At 50.6% G+C, this 24,987-nt stretch overlaps 1 protein-coding gene across 1 annotated transcript; it reads right to left on the bottom strand.

Annotated features, from left to right (window-relative positions):
* Positions 1 to 9: 9 nt before the first annotated feature.
* Positions 10 to 19,274, bottom strand: Adgre5 (adhesion G protein-coupled receptor E5). The gene is made up of 20 exons (XM_032887560.1): positions 19,173 to 19,274; positions 11,856 to 11,906; positions 11,537 to 11,665; positions 10,983 to 11,135; positions 9,091 to 9,225; positions 7,304 to 7,450; positions 6,537 to 6,683; positions 6,412 to 6,458; positions 6,238 to 6,315; positions 5,335 to 5,500; positions 5,148 to 5,264; positions 4,809 to 5,032; positions 2,658 to 2,825; positions 1,859 to 2,050; positions 1,450 to 1,676; positions 1,300 to 1,369; positions 1,120 to 1,211; positions 843 to 1,011; positions 625 to 723; positions 10 to 547 (listed from the first exon to the last, which is right to left on the bottom strand). Exons 1-20 carry the CDS (start codon positions 19,201 to 19,203, stop codon positions 518 to 520), a joined length of 2,472 nt encoding a protein of 823 aa, XP_032743451.1. The 5' UTR covers positions 19,204 to 19,274; the 3' UTR covers positions 10 to 517.
* Between the last annotated feature and the right edge of the window lie 5,713 nt (positions 19,275 to 24,987).

Here is a 24,987-nt window from a genome sequence, read left to right as displayed (position 1 = left end):
CATGCCATCTTTTTTATCAGGAGATTTAATTTTGTGTATCAGCATTGAAAGGTTTACAGGTTAAAAAAATTTACAAAACCTAGTCTTTTAACTGGGAGACCCTCTGCCCTGGATGTGGGGCAGCCAGGCCTCTGTACCGTGAGCCTCAGTAGCAGGCAGGTCCTCAGTGGCCACCATGGCCTTGTCAGTCTTAGCTTAAAGACACTGAACCCAGCACCCTGGCCAAGAGCCCAGGTTTCAAGGGGTCACTTTTGTCCCAGGACTGCCTGCCCCGTGTACCAGGCAGTGCGCTGCAGGTCTGGGCTGTCTGGCTTTGTTTCTCTGGTAGGCAATAGCTGTGGTGAGGCAGAGAGGCAACCAGAAGCAGGAGCAGTGGCCCCTTGCCCTCTTGCAGGACTCACTGCTGGGTTTACATCCCTTCTTTATCTGAAGTGGGGCCAAAGGCGGGAGTATGGCGGAAACAGAAGGCAAAATGGCGGCCTTGAATATGTGCTGCTGTCCTGCGTGGAACTTGCCTTCACATCCCTGATTCTGAGGGCCTGAGGGTCTGCAGAGGAAGGAGGCCCTTGAGGTTGAGCTCACCCAGGCACACCCTCCCAGCCCTACTGCAGGCCAGCCCCTTACCCGTGTTTGACTGGTGCCAGTGCCTGTTGTGGAAGAGGTGAACTCTGTGTACTTGTTCCCGGTAACCATGCAGGCCCATTTCCAGTACTCTTCCCTCACCTGTGAGCCCAAGGCACCAGGGACTTGGTGAGACTATGGGGAGCTGGGCTTGGGTCTCGGGCCTGGCCCTGCCTCCTCCCACCCTGGGCTCTTCCTGGAGCCAGCTCTGGTCAGCCTACCTTTTTGTTGAGCAGGCAGAGCGTCACATAGAGGAAAAGGCCCTGCAGGCAGTTGAGCAGGGTAAAGATGTAGGACAGCCATGTGCTATGGGGGTTGAAGAGGAACAGGCCGAAGCCCCAGGTGCAGCCCAGCACGAGGAGCTGGGCAATGGCTGTGATGGTCAGCACTCTGTAGGGGTGGACAGTTGCAGCTAACAGCCTGGTCTCCAGCCCTCCAAACGACCTGCTCAGCCCTAGCCCTTGGCTCTGCTCAAAGCCCCCTTCCTACCCTTCTCACCTCGCCTTCTTTAATTTCTTCATGTTTGGGTTGATTTCAGAAAACTTCTTAGTGAGCTTCCAGACAGTGATCACGAAAATGGCAGCATTGCACTGGTGAGGAACATGGCTTTCAGGTTATAGGGCTGCAAGTAGTTAGCAATCTTCCTGCTCAGGCCTCCAGTACCCAGAGAATACTTACGAAAATGATGAAGACCACAGGGCCCGAAAAGCTCCAGAGAAAGCCCTGCTTCCTGAAGTCCAACCAGCAGCTGCGGGAGGAGAGAGTGTCTCAGTGCCCTAGCTCAGCGCCAGCCCCAGCCCAGCCTGGGCCTTACATCAGTATACTCACTAGGTCGCATGCCCATAGCCGTCCATTCTGGCAGCTGCTGAGATGGCCACGATGAGGAGGGGCACCCCGTAGCCAACCAGACAGCGGTGCCACGTGCTCAGGCCTTGGCCCTGGAACACACGCACCACCAGGAAGTAGAGCTCTACACCCTCCAGGGCCATCCAGCAGAAGGCGGCCAGGAAGCAGAAATGCAGCAGCATAGCCACCAGGCGGCAGCGCAGGCCCACCTGTGGGTACCGAGAGTTAGGGAGAGGCAGAGCCAGGCAGGACCACTGGGCTCCACCGCCTCATATCCCAGCAGCTGGGCTCCATCAGGTTCCTGTTCCACACTGAGCCCCAGGCCTGACACAGGCTACCTTACCCCTAGGACTTGACCCCATGCTCTGGTGAGGTCAGGACAGGAACCTACCTCGCCCCCTTCGTTCTCAACACCGACCAGGAAGATGACTGAGCCCAGGAAAAGGCAGATGCACAGGTGCAGGTGCACCATGGTTCGAGAACTCTGGATGGGCTTCACCAGCAGGAAGGTCAGGATACAGAGCAGCAGGCAGACCAGGGACAGCAGCAACCCCACCTTGGTGATCAGTTCCAGCCTTGGGTCCTAGGGGCAGGCAACCAGGACGGGCGATGTCCCTCACACCCCTCCAAGCCGGGTGCTCCTCTTTCCCTACACTCAGAACCCCAGATGGGCCTCTCCTATGTGAAAAGTCAAAGATCCTACATCCTGCCTTGGACCACAGGGCCAACTGGCTAATTCAAGCTGACCGTGTGGCCCAGGTTATGGCCATGTTCAGAAAGCTACACTGCCTGGGACATTCTACACATTTTTTTAAAGTTACATTTACATGGGGTTGGGGATTTAGCTCAGCGGTAGAGCGGTTGCCTAGCGAGCGCAAGGCCCTGGGTTTGGTCCCCAGCTCCGGAAAAAAAAAAAGTTACACTTACATATTTGTGGGGTTTTGGGGGGGCAGTATCTGTTCCCACTGTATTTTCTGGAGACAGGGCTCAGATTATTAGGCTGCCTGCCTTACTCACTGACCCAGCTTATCTGCCCGGACTGGTGTTTCTAGGAGGCCTGAATCCATCATCTGCTGGGTCATAAGAGGATCCCAGGGGAGGAAGTAAGAAGCAGGGCGTGGGGCCATCCAAAGGGGACTGCTTAAAAACCCCCTTGAGTGGCTACCTGTGGGTCCAGCGCTTACCCTTACCTGCACGTGGTACTGAGCCATTAGGATGGCAAAACTGGTCAGGTGGTTGCAGTGGCAGAAGCCAGTGTCATTCATTGAGCAGCCGTCAGTGGCCCAGGACCCACTCCCATTGTCATGGCTTTTCCAGTAGGCACACATCAGCTCTTCACGTGCCTTAAGTGACTTCACCTACGGGGCAGACAGGTGGTTAGGGTGTCCAGCGCACTCCAGCACACTCAGGGTCAGGGTCTGGGGTGAACAGAGAATCTTGTTTTTAGCTACATAAATATATCATCTACTTTGTGCTCAGAGAGCGTGGGGAGCCAGCAATGGAAGAACAGGACAGCAGTCCCTGCCTTGAGTTGAAACAAATCACAAGCAGTAATAAATGCCAAGGAAATTAAGAGCCAGTGGGAATGGTTACCTACAGATTGTAATTTAAAAACAAAAACAAGGTTTGTCAGATGTCCTCAGACTAGATGTATATAGTACTCCAGGTTGCCCTCAAACTCTCTGTGGCTGAGGATGAGGCCAACTTTTTTTCTTTTCTTTTCTTTTTTCTTTTTTTTTTTTTTTTTTTTTTTTTTTTTGGAACTGGGGACCGAACCCAGGGCCTTGCACTTGCTAGGCAAGTCCTCTACCACTGAGCTAAATCCCCAACCCCGAGGCCAACTTTTTTCTCCTCCTACTTCCTGAGTGTTGGGACTACAGTTAGATACTTTAGACGTTGAATCCAGGCCTTCATGCATGTTAGACAAATATTGCACCAATATCACCAGAGCTATATCACCAGCCTAGATTAATTTCTTTTTTTTTTTTTTTTTTTTCTTTTTTTCGGACCTGGGTACCGAACCCAGGGCCTTGCGCTTCCTAGGTAAGCGCTCTACCACTGAGCTAAATCCCCAGCCCCTAGATTAATTTCTAACTGAAAATTAACATGAATATAGCTAGATGTGGCATATACCTTTAATCCAATCACTTACAGCAGACATACGTGGATCTCTGAGTTCCAGGCCAGCCAGAAACACACAGTGAGACATTGTCTCATATACAGACGTAGATGGAGGTCCGAGAGCTGGAGAAATGTCTCAGCGGTTGAGAGCACTGGCTGGTCCAGAGGACCCAGGTTTAATTCCCAGCACCCACATGGTGGCTCACCCTACCCACGACTGTCTAATTCCAGTTCCAGGGAATAGGATGTCTTCTGGCCCCCACGGGACTAGGCATACATGTAGTGCACAGACATAAATGCAGGTAAACACCAGAACACGTCATTTTAAAAACCTACATCGGTGGGGGCTGCCCTTGGACTAATGAATAAGGAGGGCAAAGGGAAATTCATGAGAACTGGTTTTCGTCTACCTTGTAAGTTCCAACTCAGGTTGGGAATTAAACTGAGGTTTGGTGAAAAACACCTTTGTCCACTGAGCCGTCTTGTCAGACCCAGAATACATTTTTAAAAAAGATTTACTTGTTTTATTTATGTGAATACACTTTAGTTGTCTTCAGAACAACCAGAAGAGGGCATCAGATCCCATTACAGATGGTTGTGAGCCACCATGTGGTTGCTGGGATTTGAACTCAGGACCTCTGGAAGAGCAGTCAGCGCTCTTAACTGTGAGCCATCTCTCCGGACTGTTTTAAACGTTTTATGATACTGAGGACCAAACCCTGTAACCTTACCCTAACAGGTAAGCATTCTATCATTGAATCATCTACTGGCCTTGCATGCCAATAACTTATCTGTTCATTCGTTCGTTCATTCGTTCGTTCATTTATCCGTTCATTCATTGAATTCAGCAGTGCTAAGGGCTGAACCCAGGGACTTTCTGGATGCCAATCAACTACAGCACTGATTCTGATGATAGGGTCTGGCCAAGTTGCCCAGGTTGCCTTCCCTTCACTCTAGTTCAGGCGAGCTTTTAACACTGAGTCTCCTGCCTTCCAGCGGTTGCCTACGCCACAAGACCCAGCTCCCATTTTATTTATTTATTTATCTATTTTAGTTTTGTTTTTTGCTATTTTTTGGGACAGGGGTCTCTATAGAGCTCTACCCTGAAATTCTCTGTAGACCATACTGGCCTCAAACTCACAGAGACACTGACTTTGGCTAGGGGGTGAGCCACAGAGCATCCTCTCCCTTCCCCCCCCCGCCCCCGTCCAAGGACTCACAGAAGTTAGGTTGAACTTGAATGTGACATCCGAGGCGAGCTTCTCAGTGTCCGTGTTGGTCAGAAAGATGGAATTGATGCTCGAGAGGAACGTAAGTGTGACACTCTGAACCGGGCTTCCATAGAGGTCTTCCAAGGTGTCCCTCTTCTGCTCCAGGTTCAAGGAGGTGTTGGCCAGCAGCTTTTGTATGTTTGGACTGGACAGGATGCCCGCCACTGAGTAACCTGGGGGCAGACATGCAGGCTCGATTCCTGTCCTCCCAATGGGCTGGCGTCTACTTGTCCTACACTCCAGACCTCACCCTGGTTTCCCCGGCAGGTGTCCTCCCTGGGCCCCTACCGTTTTCTGAGCTTTTGGCTCCAGCTGTCACAGCCCAGTCCAGCTGCATCCAAGCTTGGCTGTGGTGCACTGTGGTAACATCTTTGCTGTCTTGCTCCTTGACCATCAGGGCCAGTTCTGAAAAGACAGGGACATGATTGGGGAAACCAAGGACGGTGCCTGGAGGTGGGGCAGGAAGAAGGCTTACCAGTGTCTGAAGGGGACTTGTAGGTGAAAGGGCCTTTGGGTAAGAACTGGGCCAAGGTCCGAAGGCTTTGCTCCAGGTTCGAGAGCAACTGGGTGGCAACTTGTTGGGTTTGAGTCCCTATATCCATGGGCATTTCCAGCAGTTTGTCCACAGCCTCGATGAGTTCCTGGGATGATGAGTGACAGAGATGTTGAGGTTTGGAACCACAGGAAGTAAATGAAGGACCCTGACCACTCTTCCCACCAGCTGGAAAGCCACGTGGGTTCCCTGGGGAACCAGCTGGTGGGATACATTAAGACTTACGCAGTAGCCAGAAAACAAGGAGATGAAATTTATGGCCCTGTGCACCTGCGTGTCACAGCAGCACAGTGAATGCCGAGGTTCTGCTGAGCCACTCCCCCAGACCCTAACTGGGGATTCTAGGCTGGTGCTCCACCATTGAGCCGTACCCCCAGCCCTAAAATTTTGAAATTGGCTTGGGCTTCTGATCTTCCTGCCTCTACCTGCTGTGGTTATAGGCAAGTCATATCAACCATACCTTGTTTACTCACTGCTGGGGGGCAATCCTAGGGTGTTTTGCATGTTGGGCAAGCATTCTACCAACTGTGCCATCCCAGCCCTGTTGTTTGTTTGTTTGTTTGTTTTCAGGGTCTCAATGCTGACCTTTAGTCCTTCTTTAGGCTCCAAGCAGTATGGGCCACCATGCTCTGCTTAACTCCAGTCTTAACTGACCCAGTCACTGCCATTATAACCCTAGTGTAATAGTCACACGCACAGCTGCACATGTCAGACCCATGTGTCCCAAACCGAAAGTACTGCTCGAACGGATGGAATGCTGTCAGTCTGCCCTTGAATCCTGTGGCTTGTTCCCCACTGCACCGGAATCCCCAGAGTCCCCCTTACCTGGATGGTGTAGTTGACCGTGGCTGGATTGAAGTCTCTGAGCAGATTCTGGACTTCAACAGAGAAATTCAACAGAGTCTGGGAAGGGAAATGGTGGGTCATGGGTGGGCAACAGCACAGCTGATGGGGATGGACAGGCTGTGTGAAAGATCCAATCTCCTGGTCTCAACTCACCTGGCTATGGGCCGTGGGCAGCAGCGTCCAGGTAGGAAAATGTGGTTCTGTGGAGACAGGACTATAGTTCAGTAACCTCAGAGTGTACTTGCAGGGCATGGAGTCTGGGTGGCTGGGTCAGGTACCTTGGCATACGGTGTTATTTGGCTTATCACGAGGCCCAGGAATTGTTATCCAACCTTGAGGGCAGTGGCACTTGTAGGAGCCCGGGGTATTTTTGCAGATGGCGGAACTGTGACATTGATGTTGGCCAGAACTGCACTCATCCACATCTGGGGACACAAGGAAGGGGTTACAGCCTTTTCTGTCTGTCCCCAGTGGTGCTGCTCCAGTCTCTAGCTGAGGTACTGACCCCTGGTGGCCTCACTCAGTAGCACACATCGGGGAGGGAATGTGCACAGGCCGAACGCGTGTAGATGTGCATGAGAAAATATGAACTATGGACTTTCAGTAATTGAAGGCATCTGGGGTCCCCTGGGGCTTCCCCTTGGTATTCCAGCTCCTTTCCTGGACCCCACAGCTTTTCAAATTTAGCCTCAGGAGATTAAGCCCTGGCCTAACAGAGCCTCCTTTCACTCTTTTGATAAAACAGAGGAGCTGAAGGGACGGCTGAACCTATCGGTTCAGTTCCCAGCACACCATCGAGTGGCTCACAATCACTGGTAACCTGTGGATTCGGTCCTAGAGGATCTGACAGGCTCCTCTGGCTTCCTTGGGCATGTGTGCCACACGGTGTATATGAAATGAACCCACAGAGATCTATCTGCCCGCCTCCGCTGCCCTCCAAGTAGTGGGTAAAGGCGCTTGTCAGCACTCTTGGCTAAAATAAACAAATCTTGAACGTGAGATTAGTTATGGTGATTGGGAGTCCTTAGAAAGGTTGCACTCGGACCTTCGCACACTGTGTTGACTGGGCCATTGGGGGATCCAGGAGCAGGTTTCCAGCCTCGGCGACAGATGCAAGAATAGCCGCCCATCTTGTTGATGCAGTGCGTGGACCGATGGCACTGGTTTTGCCCAGAGGTGCATTCATTCACATCTGGGAACAAAACCAAAGGGTCATCCCTGCCCCCCTCACTCCTCCATGCACCGTAACACTTTCCCATCTTCTCACCGCTGCAAATTTAGTTACCACCTGGCGTACTTCCACTTTACCTGCAGAGCACCTCATGGTGGTTTCTGCAAGACAGGCTCAGCCCAAATCAGGGGTCACAATTTAGAGGCCGTAAAGCTAGGACGGAGACTGAGATACAGCACTGGACTTCTTGACCAAGTAAGTCCATGGTCAACACAGGACGTAATGCTGCTCTCAGAGATGAGGAAGAGCTGAGGTCTGGGAGCTCCATGGAGTTCCTCGGGCCTCCTACCCTGGAGTGACATGTTGCTGGGAGCTGAGTCCTCAGGGAAGTCTTCATAATTCTTGGAGCTCCTGCCACCCTGCAGACCTCCCTCTTCAGGCTAACAGACCTTGTCTCCTCGCAGCTCCTGTGCAGTCTTAGGCTTCTTCTGGGTGGACCTCCACCTGTGTATCCCTTCAGGGTACACGCCTGTGAGTGAGCTGCCCTGGGTTGGTGCAAACGCTGGGCTCCTACAGACTCTAGGGTTCAGACCTTCTTCTGCTCGAGAGGTGATCATGTGCTTCAAGTTGAAACCTCAGGCTCGAGGTTGGACACGTTTCGTGACACAGAAGCATCTGGAACATTTCAATCTCCTCCTTGTATTGGAAGACCTCCTTCTAATTCATATAAAGGCATCAAATAGGGTCCATGGTAGCTCAGACTCTATTGTCTGGATATAGGGAAGCAGTCAAGAGTTCCTTGACTGCCAGCAATAGGAGTGGGGCTGCTACGAGTGTCCCAGTCTGAAGATCTGGAGTGAAGACCACATATGACCCTAGGAGCCAGTGCAGGGATGGGGGGACTCTGTATTCCCCATGGGAGTCTCTGTCTCCACTCTTACAGGGTACTGTTTCCTTGCAGACTTCTACATAGACTTCCAGGAGCCTTCAAGACTATGCTAGCCTCAGTCACACTAGGTCCCCAGACCTCTGTTCTGTCAATGGAGAAGAATTGAGTGTCTCCCCACAAGCCATACTCCCTCTAGAAAGAAACTCAAGAGGAGAAGCAGGGCAAGAGGGATAAGACTAGACAGGCCATGGTGCCACACAGTGGGAGCTGGCTGTGGGCTGGCGAGCTGCTGGGCAGACAAGCATCACTTCCTGAAGTTATAGAGGGAAAGAATATCTCTTCCACCGAGGCTAGCCCTTCAAGACCACAGTGCCCGGAGGTGGAGATGTACTGAAGGGGGCGGGAGTGAGGGATACTTCTGTCCTCTCTTTTCCTGTCATGGCCACAGACCTGGGGATGTGCTGAATTGTCTGGCCTGGCAGTCATGGGTGGCTGACATCGTCAGGTAAGGGTAGGTTGTGAAGCAACAATCCTCCATGACACCTTGGATTGTGCTAGCCTTCAACTCTCTTGGGTTTGTGTTGGGGGATGGAGGTTGATGGCACCCTGCCCAATCTGGCCATACCATTCAATGCTGAATTCAGGGAACCAGAATTGCCGGGGATAGTTAGAACGCTGATTGGGCAGAGCAATGGACACAGCTGATCAAAAAGGGAGTCGGGGTACCAAGTGTTGTCTTCCAGTAGAAGTAACAGCAGAGAATGTGGCCTACCCTTGGGGGTCCTTTCTCCTGAGTCTCCCAGCTGTGTCCGTGGGTGCACTGTAGTTGGCTGCTCCGGGAGCTTTCCGGCAGTAGGAACTGTGTGGATGCTGGAGGGCACAGGTATCATCCCAGTGTCCATGGATGCTGGGAAGAGGACAGAGACTGCAGTGGGACGTACTTGTGGTAGGAGCATTCTGAAAGCCATTCCTTTGGCTTATGCAAATGAGATGCAGATGGGCAGAGGGATGGTGGCTTATGCAAATGAGATGAGATGGCAGAAGGATGGTGGCTTATGCAAATGAGATGCAGATGGACACAAGGAGTTCTGAACTTCCATAACAAGGTAGTAGAGAAGGAGAAGAGGCTATGGCCCAAGGAATCCTGACATCTTCTGAGTATGATCCAGGTGGCCATGTCTTCCAAATGAAGCAGGATGGAGCGCCTTAGGCATTGAATGCGTTCTGCTCTAAGCCAGATGCTTTCTGTCACCTTCCTTGGGGTCCGTGAAGACTCCTGTGTCACCTCATGTAGTGATAACATTTTTCTGAAAATCAACCTTTCTCTCTATCTCTCTTTGGGACAGAGTCTCACTATGAAGCTCGGTCGGGTCCTGAAACTCACTATATAGACCAGGTTGGCTTTGAACCTACAGAGATCTGCCGACCTCTACTGTGTTGAGTTTAAAGGAGTGTGCCTCATGCCTTTGAAAATGTCTCTTGCATTGAAAGAGAACAAACTTTTTCTTAGATCTTGCCATCAAGTTAATTATCTGCCTTGAGATCACGTAAGACTACGTACTTAACCTACTGCCCTATTGTGTGCCCAGCCTGTTAAAATACTGCCCTACTGTGTGCTTGGCCTGTTAAAGTTTAACCAGCCTTTAAGAGGACAATGTGACCAACCTTACTGTGCCTTAGATTTCCCATTTAATCAACTTTTACAACCTAAGCTAAATGCATTAAGTTGTATATTTTTCCATGCTCCCGACCCAGAACGATGTGTGCGTGACTCTGTGTGTGCGGGTGTGTGTTGTGGTAATCATTTCCTGAAAACAACAATAGGTTGAGAACAATGTTATACAACAAATCTCCCCCACGGATGCTAGAAATAGCATGTGGATATAGGGCGATGTCTGTCTGCCGTCGTTTGCTGTTCTGAGTAAGTTATTTTTTCCCTTGTAAAAACCCGTTAGACTTCTGTAGAGGACCCCTAGTTCCTTTACCATGTGTGCTTCTGTGCTGTTTAATAAATACAGAACAAACCTCTTTGTTAGAGACAGACAGAAGAGCCTGGGAGAGGAGTGTGGAGAAGTCTTTGTTTGTTGGATTGATTGATTTTGTTTTTCAAGACTGGGTTTCTCCGTGTAGCCCTGGCTGTCCTGGAACTCACACTGTAGAGCAAGCTGGCCTCAAACTCAGAGCCATCCTCCTGCCTCTAGCCCCAGGCCCTGTGATGAAAGGTGTGTGCTGTCTCCACCAGGCTATTTTTGGTTTTTTGAGTCTTTCTCCACAGCTCTGGCTGTCCTGGAACTTTCTCCACAGCTCTGGCTGTCCTGGAACTTTCTCCACAGCTCTGGCTGTCCTGGAACTTTCTCCTGGAACTTTCTCCACAGCTCTGGCTGTCCTGGAACTTTCTCCACAGCTCTGGCTGTCCTGGAACTTGCTACCCATGCACTACTTGGCTCACATTCTACTCTCAAAACTCCAAAGTGTTGGCTCACAGACATGTGCCGACTAACCAGGGCTTTCTGAGTCACACACGCATGGGTACAGGATGAGGCCTTGGAAGGGTGTCCTGAATCTCCTCTCCTCCCTGCAGTTCTAAGCCTGTGGCTGCTGCAGGACACATGCTGGTGACCTTGAAGCTGACATTGATGAGGTGAGGCATAGGGGAACTCTTACCTTGACACGTGTTCTCACTCTTATTAGTAAAAGATTCTGCCCCAGAAAGGAGCTTGTATCCCAGGTTGCAGACGCAGTAGTAGCTCCCCTCTGAGTTCATACACATGGCATACGGTCCACAGAGATTATCGGTTTGTATACACTCGTTGATGTCTACGACAAAGTTGGAGTTGAAAGCTCTCCCAAGGACGAGACCCCTACCCCTACCTGACTACCTGGGACCTGCTGATGTGTTAGTACTCGTAAGGCTGAGCTATAGGTCTAGCAAGCTATTCCTGAAGCTCATTGGTCTGCTCTGCTCCTCTCCATCCTCTGGATGGAACCCAGGGTTTGAGCAATACCAGTGTGGGGGTGGAATGGAAAGTCAGCCTTCTCTTTCCAGTTCCTAAAGCCAAGTTCAGGCACAGCTCCTGGAACACCTCTCAGGAAGCCCCTCTTTTCACCTCTTGCCTCCTACCTTGCTTTCTTTCTCTGTCTTTGATGAAGGATAAACCCCCCTGGCCCCAGACCACACCTTGTCATCTCCTCCTGTGCCCATCCCCCAGCCTTTGTACCTTCACAGCTCTCTGCAGGGTTAGTGATCAAACCGCTGGCGTTGCCGGAGGAGGAGTTGAAGCCTGGCTTGCACTTACAACTTCTGTTACTCTCACATTCTGAGTTGGGAGGGCACCACCTGGCACAGCCTGTGGGGACAGACACTCTGGTAAGAAAGTGAAGGAGGCCCAGTAGAGGGGAAGTGCCACCAAGAACAGAATATTACAAAGGTGTGAGGGGGCCCTAACAGTCCTCAGCAGTGTTTCATGTCTTCCCAGGGCTCTGTGGTTGGCGGCAGGATTCCCTCCCCAGCTCTGGCTGTGCAGTCCTGTGACTTACCTGATGCCTTTTGGGTTCCAACTCCTGAGAGATTCGGTACAATGCATAACACTGTAAGAAAGTAAAAGGTTAGCTGGAAGCCAGAGCAGGGACAGGAGGCCCAAGTTGTGCATCTGTGGGCATCAGGCAATGACCCTGCCCAGCTCAAACAAGAAGACAGACCCAGGGGATGTACCTAATGACACTTGCTTATAATTCAATCACTCGGGGTGCTGAGGCAGGAGGATTAGGAGCTCAAAGCTGATCCTGGGCTACATACTGAGACCCTGTCTCAAAAACAAAAACAAAACAAAACAAACAAACAAACAACCAGCTAGTGCTGGAGAGATAATTCAGCAGTTAAGAGCACTGGCTGCTCTTCCAGAGGTCATGAGTTCAATTCCCAGCACCAGCATGGCAGCTCACAACCATCTGTAATGGGACCTGATGCCTTCTCCTGGTGAACAGAGAAACATGCATATTTTCTCCATATTTATGAATAAATAGATCTTTTTAAAAAACTCAACAAGCAAATAATGATGATGATGATGGTGGTGGTGGTGATGATGATGATGACAAACTGCACAGTTAAGAATGGGGTTTATGGGGTTGGGGATTTAGCTCAGTGGTAGGCGCTTGCCTAGGAAGCGCAAGGCCCTGGGTTAGGTCCCCAGCTCTGAAAAAAAAGAACCAAAAAAAAAAATGGGGTTTATGATTGAAACCCCAATATATGGGAGGGGGTTCAGGAAGATCAGAAGTTTGAAATCATCCTTGGCTACACATCGAGGTTAAGTCCAAACTAGGCTACATGAATCCTATCAATCAATCAATCAATCAATCAATCAATACAAACAAAAAGGTAGATGTGAGTTTGACTAGCCTAAGTTACACAGTGAGGTTCTATCTCAAAAATAAAACAGAGGGGAAAGATACACAACCCAGGTGTTGACACCCACAACCAGAGGATCAGTACTCATGGTGACCTGTGGGGCAGCCCAGGACCTGGAGACCGGAGGGGTCCGGACACAGGAAGCTAGGCTTGGCTCTCCAGGCCTATGGGGTGGACAGAGGAACCCCCTTGTTACAGTTGGATATTGGATATAGCTTCCTCAGTCTCTCCCTCAGTTTCCCTCTCTGTGGGGATGGAGAAGACGATGGATGGCCTGGCTTTGTGGGGACAAACCATATGTGGCTAAGCAACTAACCGAAGGGGTTGGTCTGGTGCCGCTTGCACTCAATGCTAAATTCTGAACCCCAACACCTGGTTGCTCCAAGATCCTCACAGATACCAGCATTTCTTATGTAAACCTTGCTCCCCAACTACTGCGGAGGTGAGGTTTGAGTTTCGGGCCTGGAGATCACAGGCAGGGAGCACAGAGGAGAGAAGAGAGAAAGAGAAGGATCTCAGAGGAGAAGATAGGAGAGCACAGGTGGTCTCTGTAAGTCGTGATGGACCAGAGTGGGTACCTCCCCAGGACACCAGGCTGCTGGAGCAGAAATAACCCAGAGAATTTCAAACAATTATTTGTGGAGCACAGTTGGGGTAGTAGCCAGACTATAGTTGATATTTAGATTAGGGTAATCCTCTAGTAACTGTGCAGAGCCTAATACATAAGTAAATATCATAGCTTGAGTATCAGTCATTTGAAACTGGATGGGGGTAAGTTTAATAAATATTATTTCAGGGGCCAGTTTGTTGTAGTCATTATTATGGGGGTTTGCTACACCCCCTTTTTGACTTTTTCTATGTATTATCTATCTAGACCAGACAAATCAAAGACACAAAACCTTTAGATTTATAATAAGCTTAAAAGCACCAGGGTTGGGCAGATATCAACCTTCTGTGCTCTTTTGTCAATGTCCCTGTCATAACCCCGAAATGTCTCCCCACATGTTCTGCCTGGGCCACTCCTACTCCATGAGGTCAACCTTCATGGCCATGTGTTCACAATCCACCTACCCATCCCACGGCCATTTCTTTCTTCTCCCTCATTCTCCTGTGCTCCCTGCCTGAGAAGCTCTCCCCTGTCTCTTCTGCCCAGCCCAGGCTGTGGGCATCTGTATTAACCAACGAGGGCTAACTTAGGAAGGGCGATCAAGGGGTACACAGCAAACCTGGTGTACATGAGGATCTCTGGGGCCAGTATGCAGCATTTGAATATACAGCAGCACCAGAACAATCCCCTACAATAACATTGTCTCCACCCATACACATACCCAGGCTGGAGAGATGGCTCAGTGGTTAAGAGCCCTGACTGCTCTTCCAGAGGTCCTGAGTTCAATCCCAGCAACCACATGGTGGCTCACAACCATCTGTAATGGGATCTGATGCCCTCTTCTGGTGTGTCCGAAGTGAGCAACAGTGTACTCATATATACATGAAATAAGTAAATCTTTAAAAAAAAAATTGTCTTCCCCCATCCCCATCCGCTTTGAAACAGAGTTTCGATATATAACTCGGGCTGCCCTGGAACCCCCAGAGATCCAGATGCCTCTGCCTCCCCAGTGCTGGGATTAAAGGTGTGCATCACCATGCCCCAGTGGAATACTTTGTTTATACTTCCTCCCTGCTTTAGTTTGTTTTCTATCGTTTTTTTGTCCCGAAATGCTGGGAAAGAACCCAGCACTCACATGTTAGGCAAGTGCTCCACCATTGAGCCTCACTCCCAAGCCCTCTTTTTACTTCATTCCCAGGTTCAGGCTGGGCTTTGACCTGAAATCCTCCTGCTTCCGTGTTCTGAGGAGCTGGTGCAGGTCTATGCCACCAGGATTGTCCCCTGTCATCTAAAAGGGAAGAATGAAAGCTTGGTCTCCTAGGTCCCATCCAAGCTCTGACACTGCAATACCACATGTGTACCCACTGTCAACCCCATGACCTGGTGGCCACATGTCCTCACACACAGGAAGTGGCTTCGGTGGAGGGTGGGTGACTGCTGAACACACCGCATGCCTCGCTGTTGTTGGCAGGCATCCCACCCAGGGAGCCTGGGAAACAGCACCCGGGAAGAAAGAAAATGGCTCGGAGGGAGATGAGAAGCAGGTCATGAAGGCAACCGGTGGCTTGGGGCTGAGGCAGGAGGCTCCTCAGTTAAAAGCGACACAAAACTCAAGGGCAGCCTGGGTAGCTTAGCAGGAACCTGACTGAAACAAGGCCCTGGGTTCCATCCCCAGGATCAAACCATGAAATGGGNGGGGGGGTCCACATGACAGAAAAAGAGCACTGACCTCAACACGGTGTCATTGCATGTGAGCGCGCGCGTGCGCGCGCGCGCGCACGCACACATATACACACACACACACACACACACACACACACCAAACTGGCAGCTGGAGAGATGGCTCCTCTGTTAAGAGCCCTGGCTGCTCTTCTGGTGGACTCAGGGTTCGATTTCCAGCACCCACACTGTGGTTCCTAAGAGCCTGTAACTCCAGTTCCAGGGACTTAGGTGCTGTCCTCTGGACTCCAAGGGCACAGGCACGCATGTGGTGCATACATATGTATGTAAGCAAAGCACTCAAAAACACAAACCAAATACATTGCGGGGGAGGGAAGGAGGGAGGGAGGGGGGAAGGAGGGAGGGAGGGGAGGGGAGGGAGGGAGAGGAGGAGGAGAGAGAGAGAGAGAGAGAGAGAGAGAGAGAGAGAGAGAGAGAGTGGGGAAGCCAGCAGGCAGCAGGGCTGCCATGCAATGCCAACTACTTGAGGTGCTGACAAAAGAGGACTGGAAGTCCCCAACCTGGGCTACAGGTGTAGTTGCAAGAGCTTGTCTCCGAATAAAAGCCAAGAAAAAACTGGAGTGGCGGCTGTGTGAAGGTGCGACCCTGGCAGCCGTGAATCCCTGGTTTCCCTCTCAGTACAGAAGAAAAGAGTGGGCATCAGGGCAGGGGTACAGACAGAAAGCTGGGAGGGAAGGTGTCCTAGGAGCAGGAGACCTGGGGAGCAGTTAGGGGACAGAGTTGATCCCAATGTGGGGAAGACAGCAGCAAGAAAATAATCCCAAGAACAGGAATCCCAGAGGGAGCCCTTGGGAGAAGGGCTGGTGTGGGGGATGGGTGAGTCACTTCCTTGATGATTCACCCACCACTGGGCTGGCTGCATGCCAGGTTCCCAGGGGACTCCTGGGGTCATACATTATGAATAGGATTGGTAGAGCAGGGCCAGTGAACTCAGAGGGTCCCTTGAAAGCTCCGTCTTTGTCTGACTGGGTTCCCTCAGGCCATAGAGAGGCTTTGAGTGAAACTCACCCCCCTCAAAGCTGGGTGTCCTGAGGAGGGGCACTCTAACCAGTCAGTTTCCCCTCAACTCAGAATTCCTCTTCCTCCTCTTGGGCCATTGAGCTGAATTTCTTCTCCCACATCCATCAGAACCCAGTTCCTCTTTGGGGGACAGACCACAAAATGTCCTTCCCTTCATGCTGGGCCCCAAGGGCAATGCAGTTCTTAAAGTCCAGTACCAGTATGTGTGTCTGTGTGTGACGGCCCCCGGTGCCTTCTACCTTGAACCTCGGCTCATCAAGCAGGCTTGGCTAGGTAGCCAGCAAGCCCCAGGGATAAGACACTGTGATCACAAGTGTGTCATCACATCCAGCTGCCTTCACACAAATCATTCACTGACCGAGCCCTCCCTCCAACCCTCAAGTCACTTTTGAAAAAATAATATTGATTTATTTTTAGGTGCCTGGATGTTCTGCCTGCATGTATACTGCCTGGGGCATAGGCAGGTAGGAAGAGGGCATTAGATGCCCTGGGACTGGAGTTACAAATGGTTGTGAGCTACGGTGTGGTTCCTGGGAACTCTCTGTCCTCTGCAGGGGCAGCAAGTGCTCCTAACCGCTGAGCCATCTCTCCAGCCCCTTAAGGGATTTAAGTCTCAGAACCAAGGCCGGGTGTGGTGATGCACAGTCTCAGTGCCAACACTGGAGAAGCACTGTGGGAGAACTCTGCTGGAGGCCAGCCGGGTCTACTTAGGGAGCCAAAGCTTTACAGGAAGACCCTATCTTGGCAACATGACAGAAGTAGGGGGATAGTACAAAACCAGTCACGGCTACATAGCTACAGCGCCAAACCCTGTCTCAAGACAAAAACCGAAACAGACTCAAAATGAAGCCAGACCTCATTGCACAAATCTGTAATTTCAGCAGTCGGACGTGGAGGCCAGAGGACCAGAAGTTCAAGGTCATCTTAGCCACCCCGAAACCTTGTTTACAAGAACAAAACAAGAAACAAATAACCAAACAAACAGGACTCAGAGCAACGTCCGTCAGGAGAGTCAGGAGGGTCAGGAGGGTCAGGAGGTAGCCGGGGTTATGTCCAATCTACACAAGGAGAAACTGAGGCTTGAAGCGAGAAAAAAGATGAAAGGTCCAACCAGGCCAGAGCAGGGACAATAGACTGGAGTAACAGAGCTACCCAAGCCTGGGTGGGTTCCTCATCCCTTGGGCTGGGCTGGGCTCTGCCCCACCATCCTAAAGCCATTGGCCAGACCGCCTACATGTGGAGACTTGGAAATTAATCAAACGGGAGCAGAGCCGTTCCATTCTGCTCCCAGACACATCTGGTTCAAATTCCCAAGCTCAGATTGGAGCCAAGGGACTCCTTCTTAGGGAATCCAGAAGTGGGGGGTAGGCAGCCTTTGTGCTGCCTGCCAGGGACATCCCAGCATCTCACCCAGAAAGAATAATCACAGTGATAAAAGTGTCTACTTAGGCGTGTGTGTGTGTGTGTGTGTGTGTGTGTGTGTGTGGTGTGTGGCGTGTTTTGAGACAGTATCTCATTGTGTAGTTCTGGCTGGCCTGGAACTTACTATGTAGACCAGGTTGACCTCCAACTCCCAGGGTTACGGAAGCCTCCTGCCTCAGCCTCTTTGGTGCTGGGATTCAAACCTTAGACACCAGCTAGCTAGGCTGGTTGATTGGTTTGCAAGACAAGGTGCCATGCGGCCTGAAACTCAGCATGCAGCAGAGAACGATGACCTTGAACTTCTGAGCCTCCTGCCAAACTACCTGGGTACCACGATAGCAGACACAGACACCACACACCCACACGTTCAGTTAATTCAAACTGTAAACCAGAACGTTTGTATACAAACTCCTGGCCCTTGAAACACTACGGTAAAATGCAGCTGCTCTTGTTCCATTTCCCAGAGGAGGAAAGTGCAGCCCAAGGTCACTATGACCCAGCCTAGTGACGGCCAGGCAGGCCTCTGCAGCTGTTTGCCACCAACTGTGACACGCTGGGACTCTTATTTCCTGGCACTGAGCTGCCTGCCACCTGCCACCAGCCACTACCACACAGGCCAGTCATTGTGGTTAGGGCAACCCCGGTATGTGACCCAAGTTCCATATCCTGGGGTAACTCCAGCTTGTGCCCCAAGTTCCAGTTTTTTTTCTGTTTGTTGTCACGTTACTTAGGGTTACTTAGGTAACTCAGCAGTCAGACAACGGTTGAGGCACCCAGGGTGGGGTGGGAAAGGAGACCAGGAGAGTCACAATGAAAGCCAAGTTCAAAACACAGCCTGGTAAGATCCCTTCAGCAAACAGCTCAGTCCCAGGCAGGTCCTGAGACAGCAACAGCAGGGGACGGGGTGCGCGCGTGTGTGTGTGTGTGTGTGTGTGTGTGTGTGTGTGTGTGTGTGTGTGTGTGTGTGTCATGGTGGGTGGGGGAGAGTTCCTACCCTCAAAAAAAAAAAAAATGGAAACCCTCACAAGGGTTTTACCTCACATTAAGAGCGTCTGTATGGCAAACAGTTTGCAAAGCGTACTTTAACCTGCACTTATTTTTGTGTTTTACTACTTTACTACTGTATGTGTTTTGTCTGCATGTGCGTTTGTACACTGCATGTATGTTTATGTACTGCATGTGTGTCTGTACACTACATGCCTGGTGCCTGAGAAAGCAGAACAAAGTGTGGATCCCCTGGAACTGGAGTTACAGACGCTTGTGAGCCACCACATAGGTGCTGGGACCCAACCAGGTCCTCTCTTAATGCTCTTAACCTCGGCACCACCCCAGCCCTAGCCTGCATTTCTTTTTCTTTTGTTCTTTTGAGGCAGGGTCTTGCTGTGTAGCTCAGGCTGACCTGAAATTGGTGACCCTCCTGCCTCGGCCTCCTTAATGCCCTGTGACACCATGCCCGCTTTGCCACCCCCTTTAAGTGTCTCCCATGCCTCACTTTCCTCCTCTTAGCCTCCAAGTTGGCAACATTCAAGCCCATTAGGACCTGGCATCCCCCTGACAGCCTTCTGGGGCTCACAGGTGCGCGCCAGCTTTGCCTGTCCCTGCCCCTCCTGGCCACGTTCGGCGAGCTCCCTCCCTGCCCCGCGTAGCCCCGAGGTCTCACCGAGCAGGAGGTGGCAGCTGACGCCCCTCATGGTGGCGCGGAACGGACAGCGTCTGGGTTGACAGAGAGCTGTGGCGGGCGGCTGGGCTGGGCCTTTATGCAGCGGGCGTGGGCAGGGCCCTCCCCGGAACTCTCCTCCCCGCTGGAAAGTAACAGGAAAGTGCCGGGGAAACAGACCCAGGGCGCGGCGCGCACCCGCGCCTGGAACAAACGCTACTCCCGACTGGGCGCGCGGCCCCGACACCCGTCCCCGCGGGGAGCTGGGACAGGGACCAAAGCACACGGGAGAGAGCTGGGTGGAGCTCCCCTCGGAGCGATGTCCCGGACTCCTAAGCGAACCCCTATTCCCACCAGCAGGACTCGCTGGCTTCTTTTCCAGAAGGGAAACTGAGGCTCAGAGAAGCCAGAGGCCAAATAAGAACCAGGAGAGGACTGAGGATCCTGCCGGGATGACAGTCCCGGAACGAGAAACGTCAAGGTCTGAAGATGTGGCTCAGGGCGTGCAGTGTTTGCTTAACATGCTCCAGGCCTTAAAGCCACGTAAACCTGAGGAGGACCGCTGTCCTGTAATCCCAGCACTAATCCGAGGTTCAACTCATCCTCCCTTTTGTCGCTTTTGAAGCCTGCGGGTGCTACAAGAGACCTTGTCCCACAAAGAAAAAGTGAGAATGTCATGGTTGCGCTGGCCTTTACTAATACCCGCAGTCTGCAGTCTGGAAAGCAGAGGCTACACCCGAGACCATTCTTGGCTACTTAGGAGTTCCAGGCCAGCCAGGCGTAGGAAGCAAGAACCTATCTCAAAAATAAAAAATAATAAATAATAAAGGGGGTGGGGGAGTACTACCAAGATGGGTCAGTGGGTAAAAGCACTTACCCCAGAACCTAGCGACCTGATTTCTGATATCCAGGACCTCCTGGATGGAAGGAGAGAACCAACTCCTGAAAGTTGCCCTCTGACCTTCACAGGTACACATACCCAAACACTAAACAAACATGTCAATAAATAAAACGTAATACAAACTTAAAATAGAGGAAGAGAGAGCTTTGACCATTGGACACGGCTAACCACTGCAGGGCTTTGGTTACACACGTTGGCCTGGCCACAATCTATGGAGAATCATGTGATGTACACTGGCTTCCTGTTTGAGTTACTTGTATAACCATGGTTTCTTTTTATGTGTGTGTGTTGGGGGTGGGAAGGATGCCAAACCTGTGGCTTTGTGCATACTAGGCAAGCACTCCACCAAGTGAACTACACTTCCAGGCACATCTACTGATTTTTCAAAATATTATGAATTTTCTTTTTCTTTTTTCTCTGAAGCCTGGTCTCAAGTAGCCCAGACTGGATTTCAGCTCTATGTAGCCTAGGATGGCATTGAACTCCTGATTTCCTGCCTCTGAAGCTTGAGTATATTGGAATCACCGGCATAAACCACCAGGAGTGTCAGGCCTCCTTTTCACCTTAATAAATTCTGGATTCAAGTCGGGCCACGGTGGTGCACACCTCCCAGGACTTGAGAGGCAGAGGCAGGTGGATCTGTGAGTTGGAAGCCAGCCTGGTCTATAGAGTGAGTTGGGGCAACCAGGGCTGTCACACAGAGAAACCCTGTCTCGGAAAAAAATAACCAAAGAATAAAAACTTTTTAAAATCCAAGTTCTGGGCTGGAGAGACGGCACAGTGGTTGAGAGCACTGGCTGCTCTTCCAGAGGTCCTGAGTTCAATTCCCAGCAACCACCATGGTGGCTCACAACCATCTGTAGTGGGGTCCAATACCCTCTTCTGGTGTGTCTGAGGACAACTTACTCATATACCTACCTAAGTAAATAAATCTTTAAAAAAATAATAAAAAAGGCCCTGGGTTCGGTCCCCAGCTCCGAAAAAAAAAAAGAACAAAAAAAAAAATAATAAAAGACAGAATTCCTGTCAAATAAACACATAGAAGAGGAAACATTTCATAAAAATAAGATAAATGTTTTATTTGGAAAAACTCAGCTTCTTACATAGGTCTTACATTTTAAATAAGTTTAAATCTTTATTTTTACCTTGTGAATTATAATGGTAATTTAAATGTGTTAGGTACGATTCATTGACTGTCATATGTAAGTATCTTTCTTCGTCTATTTCGAAGGGTTAAAAAATATTGACAATTCCATTCTGGTGTATCTTCCTTCCTGTCCTTACACTAAACCACTTCCCCATCCATATTTCAAGTAGTGAAAAGTCCATGAAGCTTAAGGTTTGTGGAGTGAAGACTAGGGCCAAGAACTCTAAGCATGATAGAAGTTTCTCTTTAAACCTTGGTGTGTGGATCTTAAAAAAAGGAAAAGGACATGTGTGGTACATAGTAATTCATAGGCGACATTAAAAAATGACCAGTGGCCACATTAGGAGTGAGTTGCTATGAGAGAGCAGAGCCTCAGTTCGGGGTTTAATCCCTTGGGGTTTGCACAAGAGCCAGCAGAGAGGAGGGTAGGAGGGGAAAGGGCCATTCCGAGGCTTAAGTGGAATTTGGGTCTTATTTTCTCCAAAAATGGAGTAACCTCGGGGCACAATGTCCTGCAGACTGGCAGGCAGAGCCTCCCTGGGACTTGATTTTTCTGTCTTTTGAATGGAGATTAAACCAAGTATGGTGGTTCAGGTCTGTCATCCCAGCGCTAGGAAGGTAGAGACAGGGGGATTGATTATGAGCTCAAGACAAGAGAGGACTAACTAGTTCACATGATGTGGTGGCTGTCCTTGGCTGTCACCTTGACTACCTCTGAAATAAATGAAAAGCTTAAGACTATGACATACCTGTGAGAGATATTTATAGTTGATTAGATCATCTGAACTGGGAAGACCCACCTTCAAACTGCCACACCTCCTCGTAGTAACCTCAATGCCACTGGCAAGTTTGTGCCTTCACTGACATTAGCGCCTACTTCTTTGGGATTTTGATGTATACTGAAGACCAGCTGAGGCCTCTGGCTTCATGGACTGAACAACTATTAGATTCTTGGACTGTCAGGAAGACAGCCATTGTTGGATTGCCTGAACCACCAGCTGCAAGTCACTCTAATAAAGCCCCCCAAATACCCATGCTATCTGCTTTGCTGTGCTAGAACCCTGACCATTTCACATATCAAGGCTAGCCAGGGCTACAAGAGATACTGTCTCAAAAACAAAAACTAGATTTAAAAAAAAAAAAAAAGCCCAGTGTGGTGGCCCACCAGAGTCACCCCAGCACTCAGGAGCAAAGGAAAGAGGATTGCTGGGAATTCCAGACCAACCAGGGAATAGATGGAGTGGGTCTCAAACAGAAAAAGCTGGAGAGATGGCTCTGTGGTTAAGACACTGGCTGTTCTTCCAGAGGACCTGGTTTTGCTTCCCAGGCCACATAGTGGCTCACAACCACCTGTAACTCCTTCTGCTCTCCCTAGGTATCATACATGCATGTGGTACACAGACACACATGCAGGCCAACATGCGTATACATGAAATAAAAACAAATCAACAGGGATAAAAATCTGATTCCCGTAGTGAGAATTCTGGAATTTGGGCTTCTTTAAAAACACAGGCTCATTATAAGCGTATGCTTTCGTTCTGATTCCAGGTATGGGATGTGGGACTGCTTCCGACTGTCCACAGCTGCTGGCAGCTGCTCACCAGGATTTGCCTGGTGCTCTAGCTAGAAGGAGGTTTTTCCAGCTGCAGATAGCTTCTGTGATTGTGTGACACTCGGAATTCTGGGAACTTGTCGGAGGGTATATAAATGCTCACACCCGGATAGGTGTTCACGTTTGGTGGGGGTGGGGGTGGGGGTTGGTTGACGTTTGTTAGTAGCCAATGCTCAAAGCTGAAACAAGAAATTAGACTGAAGGATTCTCACCCCCCTCTCTCTCCCCTTCCCTTCCCCCTCCTTCCCTCCCTCCTCTATTCTTTCTCTCCTTTCTAGTGATGTCTGCGGGATGTCTCTAGTGAGACAGGGTTGGAGGGGATAAAGGGTGGGAAAAGAGGAACCCCCAAAATAGCAAAGTTGAGCTATAAACTCCAGTATTTTGAGGGACAGAGTGCGGAGGGGACAGAGTAACAGGAGAAAGGCTTCAGGTTCCTATCTTTTTTTTTTATTATTCTTAGTACAATTTTATTTTAATTAATTAATTTTTTTGTTTACTGGTATGTCTCTGTGTGAGCATGTACATGTTTATGCAGGCGCCCAAGGGGACCAGAGAAGAGTACTGAATCCCTGGTGGGTACTACGGTTTGAACTCACGTCCTCTGCAAGAGCAACCAGAACTATAGTTTGTTTTGTTTTTGGAGACAGGGTTCTGGGTAACACTGGCTGTCCTAGAACCTACTCTGTAGACCTTACTGGCCTCAGATTCAGAGATGTGCTACTTCTGCCTCCTGAGTGCTAGGATTCAAGTCACCACGTGCCCTAGCAGCCTAGGAGCAGCCAGCCCTGAGCCGGAAGGTCTCCTTTTCATATCATAATTATCCTTATTACAGCTGCAATAGTTACCTGGTGCTACTGTGCATCCTGCTTTTTCCTGAAGTGTTGAGATGGAACCTAGAATCCAGCGTCTTTACTGACTAGACCGACAGCCATTGCGATTTCTTTGTAGCCTTTCCTAGCGATTCAACCCCAGAACATATTCATCCTACCAATAGCTCCTGGAAGCAGGCAGTATGGTTTCCACTTGATAGATGGGGGAACGGAGGCACCCAAGAGTATAATGACTCGCTTGGTGGCACAAAGCACTCCTCTCTACCCGATATCTGAGGGTCTAGGCAAAGTTCTGCCCTTTTTGGGGAAGTGATATTTCTTTGGGCCTTAGTGTCCCCATTAGGGACATCAAGAGCTCATTAGGATCCCGAGGGAGTGACCCAGTTGCACGGAGCATCGGAGCATCACACCGACGCAAAGACCAGCAGCTGCCTTTGGGGTGTGGCGAGCAGGCGGGGACCTCGATGCCCCACCAGCACAGGTCCAACAGCACATTTGCACAAACCTAGGCAGGGCAGGGGTCGAATAGGATCCCGGGCGGAGGGGCCATAACAGGATGCCACCGACTGGAGACAATGGCAGAGGAAGGGGCCGGGCAGCTCTGCGCGGACGAGCGAGCCCTGGGCTCCAGCAGGGCGGCCGCACAATTGTGAGCCGGGACAGCTGTCACTGAGCCAGGAAGCCCCACGGGAGAGGGAAGAGGGAGGGAAGCATGCTCTTCCTCCTACAGTCCCCAGCACCCGGGTTCCCCCAAGCCTGGCGCCTCACAGCTGTAGACTCCTCCTGGCCGCAGCGGTCTCCTCCTCACCCTGTCTAATGAATCCCAGTCTGCCTGGAGTCGGCAGTCAACGCAGTGTCTGTATTTATAGTCATTGACAGTGCTGCGACAGCGCCTAAATATAGAAGTTAGGCTATTTGGAGCCCCGGGCCTCAAGTAGAGTGAAGGGAAGCGCACCTGCCACCTGAGTTGTCACTGCCCCTAAGATCACCCAGCCTGACAGTCCCCTGGGGCTGGAGCTGTGGGGATTCTCAACCCTGGAAAACTGGGAAAGGTTGGTGGGAGAAGTGCAACAGCAGCCTATCTCCTACTCAGAAGTTGGGAGGCTGAGGCAGGAAGATCCTGAGTTCGAGGATAGCCAGGCTATGTAGGGAAAGTCTGGGGGTGGGGGCAGAGGAGGGAGGAAAGAAGGGGAGGGGCAGGAGAGGGGCAAGCAGCAGTCAAAGTCACTTCCACATGTGTGGAAAGGCCCTAGGGGTGATGGCCCCTGGGAGAGACAAACTAGTTTGGAGGGGCAGTGCACCCCTTTAGGGCTTTAGGTCTCATACCC

Source organism: Rattus rattus, chromosome 17 (assembly GCF_011064425.1).
Source record: "Rattus rattus isolate New Zealand chromosome 17, Rrattus_CSIRO_v1, whole genome shotgun sequence".
NCBI lineage: Eukaryota > Metazoa > Chordata > Mammalia > Rodentia > Muridae > Rattus > Rattus rattus.
This window is presented reverse-complemented; position numbering and strand designations above follow the sequence as displayed.

Bases quoted from the DNA above. Each gene is read 5' to 3' on its own strand.
- Adgre5 (XM_032887560.1), bottom strand. From the start codon at position 19,203: ATGAGGGGCGTCAGCTGCCACCTCCTGCTCG. The intron at 6,684-7,303 runs GTCCGAGTGCAA...TTGTGTCCCCAG, and splicing joins AGTCAACACAGTGTGCGAAG to ATGTGGATGAGTGCAGTTCT. The intron at 548-624 runs GTAAGGGGCTGG...CTTCCTCTGCAG, and splicing joins CTGGCACCAGTCAAACACGG to ACCCTCAGGCCCTCAGAATC.